The 13,339-nt window shown below is 38.9% G+C and overlaps 1 protein-coding gene across 1 annotated transcript in view; it reads left to right on the top strand.

Moving 5' to 3' along the window:
- Positions 1 to 13,339, top strand: part of C3H1orf87 (chromosome 3 C1orf87 homolog) — a 72,248-nt gene that overhangs the window by 44,104 nt on the left and 14,805 nt on the right. The window contains exon 8 of the mRNA XM_066372188.1: positions 9,254 to 9,318. Coding sequence (XP_066228285.1) covers positions 9,254 to 9,318 — 65 coding nt within the window. The remainder of the gene's footprint in view (positions 1 to 9,253; positions 9,319 to 13,339) is intronic.

Genomic DNA, 13,339 nt, shown 5'->3' with positions numbered 1-13,339 from the left:
ATAACTTACATTATTTCCGTTTTATTTATATTTAAGTCTGAACTATGTTTAATTTTTAAAAAATATTTGCCGATTTACCTCCACGGGCAAGTGAAATAAAAGACAGGATAAACAAATGGGACTATATCAAACTAAAAAGCTGCCTGACTGGGCGGTGGCGCAGTGGATAGAGCGTCGGACTGGGATGCGGAAGACCCAGGTTTGAGACCCCGAGGTCACCAGCTTGAGCGCGGGCTCATCTGATTTGAGCAAAAGCCCACCAGCGTGAACCCAAGGTCGCTGGCTCCAGCAAGGGGTTACTCAGTCTGCTGAAGGCCCACGGTCAAGGCACATATGAGAAAGCAATCAATGAACAACTAAGGTGTTGCAACGCACAATGAAAAACTAATGATTGATGCTTCTCATCTCTCTCCGTTCCTGTCTGTCTGTCCCTGTCTATCCCTCTCTCTGACTCACCCTCTGTCTCTGTAAATAAATAAATAAATAAATAAAAATAAAAAAGCTTCTGCACAGCTAAAGACAATAATAACAGAATAAAAAGACAAACTACACAATGGGAGAACATATTTGACAATACGTCTGATAAGGGGTTAATAACCAAAATTTATAAAGAACTTGTAAAACTCAATACCAGGAAGACAAACAATCCAATCAAAAAATGGGAAAAAGAAATGAATAGACACTTCTCCAAAGAGGACATACAGATGGCCAATAGGCATATGAAAAAATGCTCAACATCACTAATCATTAGAGAAATGCAAGTTAAAACCACAGTGAGATATCACCTTATACCAGTCAGAATGGTGCTCATCAACAAAACAACACAGAATAAGTGCTGGCGAGGATGTGGAGAAAAGGGAACCCTCCTGCACTGCTGGTGGGAATGCAGACTGGTGCAGCCACTGTGGAAAACAGTATGGAGATTCCTCAAGAAATTAAAAATTGAACTGCCTTTTGACCCAGCTATATCACTTTTAGGAATATACCCCAAGAATACCATAGCACTGTTTGAAAAGAAGAAATGCACCCCCCATGTTTATGGCAGCATTGTTCACAATAGCAAAGATCTGGAAACAGCCCAAGTGTCCATAGTGGATGAGTGGATTAAAAAGCTCTGACACATATATATTTTGGAATACTACTCAGCCATAAGAAATGATGACATCGGATCATTTACAACAACATGGATGGACCTTGATAACATTATACTGAGCGAAATAAGTAAATCAGAAAAAACTAAGAACTATATGATTCCATACATAGGTGGGACATAAAAATGATACTCAGAAACATGGGCAAGAGTGTGGGGGTTACAGGGTGGGAGGGAGGAGAGGGAGGGGGTTGGGGGAGGGGAGGGGCACAAAGAAAACCAGTTAGAAGGTGACGGAAACAATTGGACTTTGGGTGATGGGAATGCAGCATAATCAAATGTCAAAATAACCTAGAGATGTTTTCTCTGATTCTCTGAACATATGTACCCTGATTTATCAATGTCACTCCATTAAAATTAATAAAAAAAATACATATACAAAAAAATGACCAGATTCCCTTGGTTACATCTGTCTAAGACTCACTCTTGATGTTTGTCTCGGTCACATGATACATTTATTCGTCCCACCCTAAAGGCTGGTCCGTGAAAATATTTTCTGACATTAAACTAGTCCATGGCCCAAAAAAGGTTGGGGACCACTGATGTAAACAAATAGCATCTTGAACTGAGGGTATAAGAGATTGATGGTAAGGCACTTAAAATACCCCAAGAATGGAGCTAGGTGCTTTACATGGGTTATCTCTTTTCACACTCCCAATAGCTCCATGAATTATATATTTCATACCCACTTCACAGATGAGTAAACTGAGGTTCAGGGATATTAAGTAAATAGTTCCAAAAGTTGGAAGTCTTTGAATCTCTGTTTCTGTATGGGCTGAATTATATCTCCACCTCCCACCCCTAATTCATATGTTAAAACAATTACTCTGAGGACCTCAGACTATGACTATATTTGGAAATAAGTCCTTTAAAAAGGTGATTAAGTTAAAGGAGTTCATTAGCATAAACCCTAATGCAATCTGATTGGTGCCCTTATAAGAAGAGAAATTTTGGACCACTAGAGAAAAGATCATGTGAAGACACAGCAAGAAACCTGCCATCTGTAAGCCTTCAGAAGAGGCTTGACTTCCTGCACCTTGATCTTGAACTTCTAGCCTTCAGAACTGTGAGAAAATAAATTTCTGTTGGTTAAACCACCCAATAGGTGGTATTTGGTTATGGGAGCCTGAGCAAACTCTACAGCCCCTAAACGCTAACAGTCTCCTCCTTCTAGCATACTTTATACCCTCTTAGCTAGAGTAGAAGATTACAGGTTCACAAAGGAATGGCTAAAATGATTAAACTCTTCAAATTATAGGAGTCTAACTATCTGAACAGACCTCTCAGCACTATTCTATACTGTGTCTCAGCTGAGTGTGGTGAGACTTGTAGGAACTAACCAGATGAGACATAGGAAAGAGTATTTCAGAGAGAAAAGGAGCAGTATGTACCAAAACAAAAAAAGTGAGTAAGAACATAGCAAGTTTGGAGAACTACAGTTGTTATGACTGTAGCATACATTTCACAGAGGGGAAAAGGCAATGGGCTTGGGAAGGAAGCACCAGAACACTTTTGATTTAAGCCTGTATAACCTCAGAGAAACATGCTACCTGTAATTAATTTCATCAGGATTACAAGTATGTTTCTATGAGATAGCTCACATTTTTTTGTTTGGTGTAGTTAGGCTTTTGTTTTTTTTCGATATGTAAGACGTTTTGTATAAAATGTCATCCGTTTTACTACCTCTGATTAAAATTCCAATGAACAAATAAAGAGACCAGAAAACAGACCAGTAGCAAAAAATTAATTGTGCTAGAATCTAGAAGGAAACTTTACCTCCTATAAATAAATGGAATCTGGGAAAACCAATGAGGTATCTAAAAGAGGTACAGAAGACAGAAGATATGCTGTGCCTTTACCATGCCTTGCCTTGATTTGGAGACCCCAAGTCTTAACAACCAGAAAATAATACAGGGGTACTTTCTGCAGCAGCCTGAGTACTGTTCCCAACCCCGCCTTCCCCCACCCAAGGATACACAAACATAAACTTACCCGCTGTCAACAAAAGGCCACTGCCACCAATCTAATGCCAGCAGGAGTTCGGAGTCTGGGGTTCTAAACAGGAATAACTTTATTCAGATAAACAATTTACAAACCCAGAAAGAAGAGACCCAGAAAATAAAACAAAAGTGATCATACAGAAGAGGTACGGTAGAGGGAAAGACCCCTTATATCAGGGGTCAGGAACCTTTTTGGCTGAGAGAGCCATGAACACCACATATTTTAAAATGTAATTCCGTGAGAACCATACAACGACCCATGTACGTTAGGCATTATCCAATAAAAATTTGGTGTTGTCCCAGAGGACAGCTGTGATTGGCTCCAGCCACTCGCAGCCATGAACATGAGCGGTAGGAAATGAATGGATTGTAATATATGAGAATGTTTTATATTTTTAACGTTATTTTTTTTAAAAAAGATTTGTCTGCGAGCCAGATGCAGCCTCAAAAGAGCCACATCTGGCTCGTGAACCATAGGTTCCCGACCGCTGCCTTATATCAAGCAAGTTTCCACCTTACCCGCCTGATTGGTCCATTTCTATGCAAATGAGAAATCCAAATTTACACAGCCAGATTGGTCCAAATCAAACATTCTGATTGGTATTATGAAGCTGTTCCAACTGGTCGGTAAAGTTGCAAATATGTATATAGCTGTACATTTGTGATTGGACAGAGAGATCTCACGCCATTGGTTGAAAGAGGATATCAGGAACTCTCATATAAGGGTCAGTTCTGTGGGCTAGAATACAATGCGAGGCTGGCCGCTCAGACTGCCACTCTTTCTTTTAAGTGCACTATGCAGAGGCCTCTGTCAGCAATCGCTGCTAGGCTCTGGTTATGAAGTTGCGCCCAATTAACCACAAGGCATTCTTGGCAGGTTATTTCTTCTTGGGGTCAATGCCACACACTGATTTCTGTACTTGTGCAGAGAGCAAAGCTCCCAGGAATAAGAGAGCAGAATGTTGGGGTAAGGAAGGCAGGAAGGGGAAATGCTGGCCGTGATGTTAATCTGGTGAAACAAAACTTCTGTAAATACAGTTGTGTGAACTGGATCAGATGGAGAAATCTCTGGTGATTGTTATGCTGAGGAGTATATTGATTATGGCATACCAGTTAGTGTCCGATATTCAACATGTGGAGTGAGAAGATCCCACTCTCAGTTAATCCCAACAGAGAGGAGCCTCTTGGCATCCAGGCATTGGTGGCATTTGCCACTTGCCCTTTACTGGCAAAATTAAATCAGAAGTGGGTTAGGCCAAAGGAAATCTACCCGACTCATCTGCTATGTTGTGCTGAATGGCAACTGTTCCTCATCTGACCATGAATTAAAGAAAACAAAACAAAACAAAAAAAACATAGAAGGCCTAATTTTTAAAAAATACTGTACTGCAAATGTGAAGAGAGAATTATGATCCTGCAAACTTCACCTAACAATATACTTTTGAAAACGATTTACTCCAGAAACTAGAAAATATTTAGAAAACCAATTGGGTTCTCCTTGGAATATAAGAAACCATGTCCTCTATTGAAACAAATTGAAAAGTAATAAGCATAATGAGATTAAAAGGTTATAAAAATGAAAATTTAGGAAGCACAGAAAGTGAATAGAAAAAAAAATAGAAAAACCCTGGCAAAATCTGGATCATTTGAAGCAAGCAAAAGTTGCTTGAAAAACTTCTACAGCAGAATGAAGAGGAAACCAGGACTATAAGTGTTGTGGTTAACTGGATTTATTGTTTGGCATTTTATAATATATACAGATATCCAGTGGTGGGATTCAGCTGTTTTGCACCAGTTTGGCAGAACCAATACCTAATTTTTAGTTGAGTTCGGCAAACAGGTTGTTAAAATGGCACTTGTAATCAGGGTTCGCTCTAAGGTGGACCCCTGGAGCAGCCATCCAACGCGAAATCACAGATTTACATTCCTTACCCTTTTTAAAAATTCAGCTGCACAACAGCATATTCTAAGCGCCCGTAGTAATGTTCAATTCCGTCCATAAGTGAAAAAAATTGCAAGTAAGGACACCAATCAAGAAGCAATATGGAAATATCTTAAATAACAGTTTTATTGTTTTTTGTCAGGTATTATTTAATTTTTTTATTCATATTTTAAAACTTTTTCTTATAACAATCTAGTTTTGTGTATCTCTTTTATTGTTCTTATTTAAGTATTAAATACATGAATTAATAAACTACCTTTAAGTATAACTTTTTTTATACATAAAATGGTCATTAGGGCAGAGAACATATCGTTAAATTATTTGAATCCCACCACTGCATATATCAAATCATTTTGTTGTACACCTGAAACTAATACAAGGCTATGTAAATTATATCAATAAAATATGAAACAATCAAGAAAATCTGAATACCACTATATATTTCAGGATATGATGGCATTTATGTTAAATGTTTACATCAGCAAACCTTTTCTATAAAGGGCCAGATAGTAAATGTTTTAGGCTTTGGAGGTCTACAGTCTTTTGCAACTAATCAGTTATGTCACTATAGCCTGAAAGCAGTCATAAACAACACATTAACTAATGGCTGGGGTTGTGCTCCAATAAAATATTATTTACTAAAAAAAAATGTAATCAGGAAAAATGTAAAAGAAAAATTAACAATAAAAAAAACTAATGTAGGCAGTCCCCAGGTTACAAACGAGATAGGTTCTATAGATTTGAAAATATTTAAGTATTTCTATGCCCAGAAAGGAAAAAATAAATACTATGTAAATAAATAATACATCTAAGCTGTATTTAATAGGTAAATGTACCTGTTCCAACTTATATACAAATTCAACTTCCGAACAAACCTACAGAATCTATTTCTTTGTAACCCAGGGACTGCCTGTACATAATATCAATTTTTAAATGTTCCCACAAAATCTAAAGAACAGAGAAGAAAATAAGAAAAGATAAAGGATATAGAAGAATAAGACTAGAGATTGAACCCCAAAAGACTTGGTATTGTGGAATAAGAAAATAGAAAAATTGGACAAGAAGGAAAAACAAAAGTTACAACTGAAGAAACTTTTCAGAGATGGAAAATAAAAATAAAAAATTCTCGGCCTTGGCCAGTTGGCTCAGCGGTAGAGCGTCGGCCTGGCGTGCGGGGGACCAGGGTTCGATTCCCAGCCAGGGCACATAGGAGAAGCGCCCATTTGCTTCTCCACCACCCCCCCCCCGCCCCCCTCCTTCCTCTCTGTCTCTCTCTTCCCCTCCCGCAGCCAAGGCTCCATTGGAGCAAAGATGGCCCGGGCGCTGGGGATGGCTCCTTGGCCTCTGCCCCAGGCGCTGGAGTGGCTCTGGTCGCAACAGAGCGACGCCCCAGAGGGGCAGAGCATCGCCCCCTGGTGGGCAGAGCGTAGCCCTGGTGGGCGTGCCGGGTGGATCCCGGTCGGGCGCATGCGGGAGTCTGTCTGACTGTCTCTCCCCGTTTCCAGCTTCAGAAAAATACACACACACACACACACAAAAAGAAAAAATTCTCTGTGTACAGATCAAAAGGATTCACTTATTGCTCTGTACTAAATGCAGAAAATAATGTATCCATGTCAATCCTAACAACATTTTTTTATTCAAAGTCAAAGAAAAGTATTAAGGCTCCAGGCCAAAAACAAAACTAAACCAAAACAAATAAAGGAAAAAAATTATTATAAATGAACAAAAATCGGGCTGACTTCAAACTTCTGCAATAATTAATGTCAGAAGAGAGTGGAGCTGTGTTCATGGAATTCAAAAGGGGGAAAAAAGGTAACTGAAGCCAACTTATATTACATTCATGTGTAAAGCCACATATTCAGTGGTCAAAGGCACAGGACTGGGAGTCAGACAGCCAGTGTTTCAATCTTGGCTGCAGTACTGATCCATGTCCTTGGGCAAGTTATTTACATGTTTCATAAAGTGGTTGTTTCAGTTAAATGAGAAATGCACATAAAGTATTCAGAATGCTCACTGAAGGCTATTTTAACTTAATAAATTAAATTGAAGTTAGAATTTGAACTCATATCTGTCTGAATCTAGGATCAGAATCACAGACCTTGTCCTCCCATCCCGATCTCTTTGACTTGATATTGGGCGTGTGGCACCTGCTTCTGGTAACCAGAGCCCATTCTCACATTTAAGTTGTCAATGGCTTTTTGAAGGTCCTAAAATGAAATACAAAGTATGGAACATTTGACATTGGGTGGTCGGTGCACAATGCAATATACAGATGATATATTATAGAATTGTACACTTGAAACCTATATAATTATATTAAACAGTGTTACCTTCAATAAATTTTATTTTAAAAGAACATGCAAGAAAGAAAATATTTTATTGGAGGGATTTTAAGAAGTGTATTGGTCATATCAGTCCTATACACCATTTAAATCAGACAGTGTCAATACTTAGAAAATTCTCCCACAGTCTCCTTCCCCTACTAGCAGCACAGAATCAAGAAGGGGCAAGAGTTTCCAGTGCCATTTTTTCCAAAGGCTTTACCTCATATTGGATAACTCCTGCCAATTCTGAAAAAATAAATGTTACTCGATGTGAAAATATCAAGGGATCTGGGTTTTGTTGTCACACTTGTTTTTCAACAGGTCAGAAGATGTTCTAGGCATAAGCTTGACGTTACGAAGAGGGCCTGGAAATAAATTGCAGCAAGTTGGAGAGGACAGGAGCAGTTCGTGTCCAGATCTGTGCCAATACCAGGTCCTTGAGAGTACTTAGCCTTCAGCTGCTGATAAGCTTATCTGGCTGGGGGTTCTACATACCTACGCCTTATCCGTTCATGTGCCCAAAACTAAATGAAGCTCTGGAGGCCTTATTTTCTGTACTGATCTAAGAACTTTGCTGATTTATGATATCATGTACAGGAAAATTTTATGCAATATAAGCAAATCAAATTAGTTACATGTCTAATGAGTTATTTTTACTTTAAGAAAATAAATTCGCATGACGCTGTAACTCCTCTAGAAAACCTAAGACACATATCTCATAACTTGCTCTTTATTTTTGTTTAACTTTTCTGATGGGTAAGAAGGAGATAAAAATTCTTATCAGTTGCAATTTGGTTGCTAGCAACAGAAACTGCCCTTTGCTAACATAAGCAAAATAAATATTTTGAAAGGATATATGGAGTAGTACAAAAAACTAGGGAAAAAGAAAACTTCAGGAAATACCACACCAAAAATTATGAGAGATACAGAGACAAAGAGTGGGAGAGAGGGAGGAAGTGACAGATTAATTAGACAAGGTGGGTCACAACATTGTCTATGGAAGGGTATAGGGCCTTGATTGTGGTCCTTTATCCCAGGGAAGAACATATTCATATATAAATGGAGTATGACTGGATGCTGGGCGAGCAAATATAAGTGATTTTTTTTACTACCAAAGCATTCCTAAAGTACTTGTAAGCGTTAAATGATTCCCTGATTATCACACTCAGATGGATTGCTCAATACAGTTTCTGCTTGGGGACTTGACTAAATATTGTCTACCTGCACTCAATACTCATTTCTACTCCCTTCTGTGTTCTTTCCTGTGTTACAATACTTCCCATACTTGGGAAGGCTAAAAAGAACATTTCCCAAACTCCGTTGACACCAAGGTTCTGAAATTGATTTATGTTCCATTGGGGAGTTGCAATTGCATGATACATTATTTGAAAGACAGCAAAGGGGTGTGAAGAGGAACAAAGATATTTTAAGTATTCATTTATTTTCCTGCAGTGGTAGGAATCCCAGGCCCTAGCAGGCATCAGTTTTTTCCAGTGGCCAAAATGCAGTTTGTACTGCCTCGCCACCAACCTTATAGGGGCAGCTGAGACATGAGCCAAATTTCCTGCAACCCCCTAGTTTCTAGACCATATCTGTTGAGGCCCAACCTTGAGCATAGCAACAGATATCAACCTCCATTCTATTGGCCCTTGCAATTATTTTGTGGGCACCTAATTCTTTGTACTAAAGCCCTTTCTTGTAGAGATTGCACCCTGAACGATACAGGTATCAAAAAGCTCCTTCAAAACTATCAGTATAAACTTTGAGCTTTATTGCACGTTCTTCCAGAGCAATGACATTGATCACCAATATTTTGTCTCCTTTTCTTGCACAGACGGCAGAGTTTTGTTGAGTTGCTGAGTAGGGCTTCCTCTGATTTGTCTTCTGATTTGCCTATAGGTAAGTTCAGTAACATTGTTCCTTGAGGGACCTCCTATTGCCCAGAACTATTGTTGATGCTAATGTTTAGCTCCAGCTGTTTGCTTTTGGGGTTTGATCTTGCTCCCAGAAATGTCAATGGCCCACCAGTACAGAAAAAAGTAAGAGTGGGAATTACCTTAATGATTGTTTTTATAGGCTAGTTGAACCATAAACTGCATAACTCTGCAGTTTTTATTATATCATGAAGCATTCTCTAGTGATAGCCCCTTACAGTGAATGCAGCACACTTACAGAATTTGGTGTTATTTATTGGAACGTTAGTCACATAGTCCCTTAGATCTAGGAATCCCATAGCTGGGTACCTATCTGACTGATCACTTACAAAAAAACTCTCCAAGATATATGTGTGTATGTTTATTGCAGCATTTTTTTAATGTTTTAATAAATGAAAATAATATAAAAATCCTTTAGGGACCATTTACCTGACTGATAAAAATATGCAGCTGTAATAACATGGCTAGCCAGATACGGGAAGATTTCCAAGACGTATTATTAAGTGAAATTATAAGGATTAATTGGGAAAAAATATTTAGCAATTGGCAAGTTTTAAATATGATAGGTGAAAAAATATGCATTGATATGAATCTGCTGTTGCAGTTTCTCTGTTTACTATTATCCATCAACTGTTCACTGATTACCTTTGGATCAAAATGTAAGGTACTGAGAGTTTGGGGAAGGGGGGAGCAGTATATCAGTTTTTATTCCAGCAGAAAAACAGAAAGCTTACTAGGTATGTCAAACAGAGGGAGGTTACCACTGGAAATTGGGGGATTGGTTATATGAATACTGGAAGACTGGAGCACAGAGAAGTGGGTGAATATATTCATTTCCTTAGGGCTCTTGTAACAAGTTACCACAAACTGGGTGGCTTAAAATAATAGGAATCTATTCTCTCATTGTTCCAGAAGTCTGAAATTAATCGTGTCAGCTGTGACCTGTTCCCTCTGAAGGCTCTAAGAGAAGAGTCCTTCCTTGCCTCCTCCAGGTCTGGATGGCCCCAAGGCATTCTAAGCTTGTGTCTGCCTAACTGCGAAGCCTGCCTCTGTCTACACATGGCTTTCTTCCCTCTGTGTCTCATTGCTCTCTCTGTTTCTAAACTCCTTTATTTTCTTATAAAGATACCACTCTTCATTGGATTTAAGACCCACTCTAGTTTTCAACTACATATTTGAGACCAAACCTGGAGCTGGAACATTCCTACCACACCACAGCACTGGGATGGGGAAGGATTGGTCCACACAAAGCAAAATACAGTTGCTATCACTGTCAGAGGGTAATGAAAGGACTAATACCAGAGAAGGAACAAATGCTGGGAAATAAATAAATAAATGAACAAACTCCAGTAACGTGCATGGCCCATGAGGCCCTTTAATTCTGTGAATACTTGACCCACTTCACTTCCCTGCTCTCTTTTCAGCTATTGCTTGAATGCACTAAATGCACCCTCTTCAAGATCTTTGCCCTTGCCATAGCTTTTTTCTGGAATGTTCTTCACCCAGACATTTTCATGGCTTTCTCCCTTGTTTCCTTCACTCACGGCTTTATTTATACTGTATGTCACTTCAAAGAGGCCTTTGGCAAATTCCCTATCTAAAATAGCATCTGTCATTACTTTCTAAACCCATAATTGGCTTTAGTTATATTTATAGCATTTATCACTACTTGAGATTATTTTATGTATCTATTTGTTTGCCCCCACCACTGGAATGCACACTCTATGAGAAGATTATGTCTTGTTTGTTGTTCTATCATAATGCCTAGAACAGTGCCTAGCATATAGTAAGCACTTAAATGTATGTTGAATGAATAAATGATTTAGAATCTCAGACCTATGTTTACTTCAATGGTTCTCAAAGTGTGCGCCAGGGTGCACTGGTGCACCCTAGAAGATTTCCAGGTGCACCCTATGGTATTCCAGAGAAATAAGTGCCTGTTGGGGGCCAAAAAAAACCAACAGGGTTTTTGGAGTTTAGATTTTTGGGGACAGAGGTGTGGGGAATTGGCTGTAAACTGCAGTCTGCCTAACCCCCCACCTCACTTGCCTGATTAGGTTGCAAAAGGCTGTTAAGCTGTGGTGCTGGATTGTTTACACTACCTCCCATGTTCCCCAGAAAGGCTGGAGGCAAGTTTCTTCTAACCTTTGTTTGATGTAAAGTTAAGATGATATGTATGATGGGGATTTTCTGCACACAACACAATTAAGAGTAAAAAGGAGAGGAATTCTTCAATGTATTGACGAGAAAATGAGTGTTTGCCTATCAAATATATGCCCAAACATTGAAATCACTAGGACATATCAGGCTCATGTTTCTCATAAACACAAGAATGAAAAAAATTAACACATTTGTGCCAGGACCTGCCAAATTTACTAAATCTTACTAAGAATGTATCTATATATAAGTATATATATAAAAAGATAACTTTTTTGTTGTTTTTTTATTTTTTAACCCCTCTTTTTTACGAATTCTAAAAAGCATAACTCAAAAATTGTAACATAGCCTGACCAGGCAGTGGCGCAGTGGATAGAACATCAAACTGGGATGCAGAGGACCCAGGTTCGAGACCATGAGATCACCAGCTTGAGCGCGGGCTCATCTGGTTTGAGCAAAAGCTCACCAGCTTGGACCCAAGGTCGCTGGCTCGAGCAAGGGGTTACTTGGTCTGCTGAGAGCCCACAGTCAAGGCACATATGAGAAAGCAATCAATGAACAACTAAGGTGTCGCAATAAAAAACTGATAATTGATGCTTCTCATCTCTTTCCGTTCCTGTCTGTCTGTCCCTATCTAACCCTCTCTCTGCCTCTCTCTCTGTCTCTATAAAAAAAGTAACATAAAATGTTTTTTAATGACAGAATAAATTTAATTTTGTCATATTTATTTTGTTTAATTACCATAAAAGCACGCTTGGATTTTATATTTTTTCTTAAGACAGTGTGTCCGTAAAGTCATGGTGCACTTTTGACTGGTCACAGGAAAGCAATAAAAGATGATAGAAATGTGAAATCTGCACCAAATAAAAGGAAAACCCTCCCAGTTTTTGTAGGATGATGTGGCAGCATGTGCGCATGTGCAGATGATGATGTAACATCGTGTATACAACAGAGCAGCCCACGGCCATGCCAGTCGAGATGTGGACAGTACAGAGGAAAGTTCAGTGTGTTCTGCAGCTTGCTAAATTCGAATCCGTGACCAAAGTGCAATGTGAATATTGACGCGTTATAACGAAGCGCCACCACATAGGAATAACATTACTCGGTGGGATAAGCAGTTGAAGGAAACCGGTAGTTTGGTGGAGAAACCCCATTCTGGTAGGCCATCAGTCAGTGACGAGTCTGTAGAGGCTATACGGGATAGCTACCTAAGGAGCCCTAAAAAATCTGAGCGTGAGCCCACATTGAACTGCACTGAAGAGGTATAAAACTGGGAGAGTTTTCCTTTTATTTGGTGCAGATTTCACATTTCTATCGTCTTTTGTTGCTTTCCTGTGACCAGTCAAAAGTGCACCATGTCTTTACAGACACACTGTATTTGACTTATTATAACATATTTCTCAGAAATTTGTATATAGTGCACCTACAATTATTTGTAGGATTTTAAATGTTCTCCGACTTCAAAAAGTTTGTAAACCACTGGTCTACTCTGTTATCATAAGCAGGAAACTGAAACTTTCATTGTCTCAGTTTTCTCATCTGTCAAATGGAGATAATTCCTACCTTACAGGGTTATTCTTTAGAGAGAAAAAAAAACATGCAAAAAACAACCATGCAGGTAATTTCTGGCATATATTAGATATTTGAAATATATTAGTTTCCCTTTCACAAAAACTTCATTCAATAGGTCCAATGAGGTCAGAAGCCATTATTTAAATCAGTTGTTATCTACCCTGACTTCACTTTAAAATTACCTAGAGGATGCTTTAGAAGTCCTGAGCTGTTTTGTCACCCCTAGAAATTCTGCTTTAATTGGTCTGCGGAGAAGC

Source organism: Saccopteryx leptura, chromosome 3 (genome assembly GCF_036850995.1).
Source record: "Saccopteryx leptura isolate mSacLep1 chromosome 3, mSacLep1_pri_phased_curated, whole genome shotgun sequence".
Lineage (NCBI taxonomy): Eukaryota > Metazoa > Chordata > Mammalia > Chiroptera > Emballonuridae > Saccopteryx > Saccopteryx leptura.
This window is presented reverse-complemented; position numbering and strand designations above follow the sequence as displayed.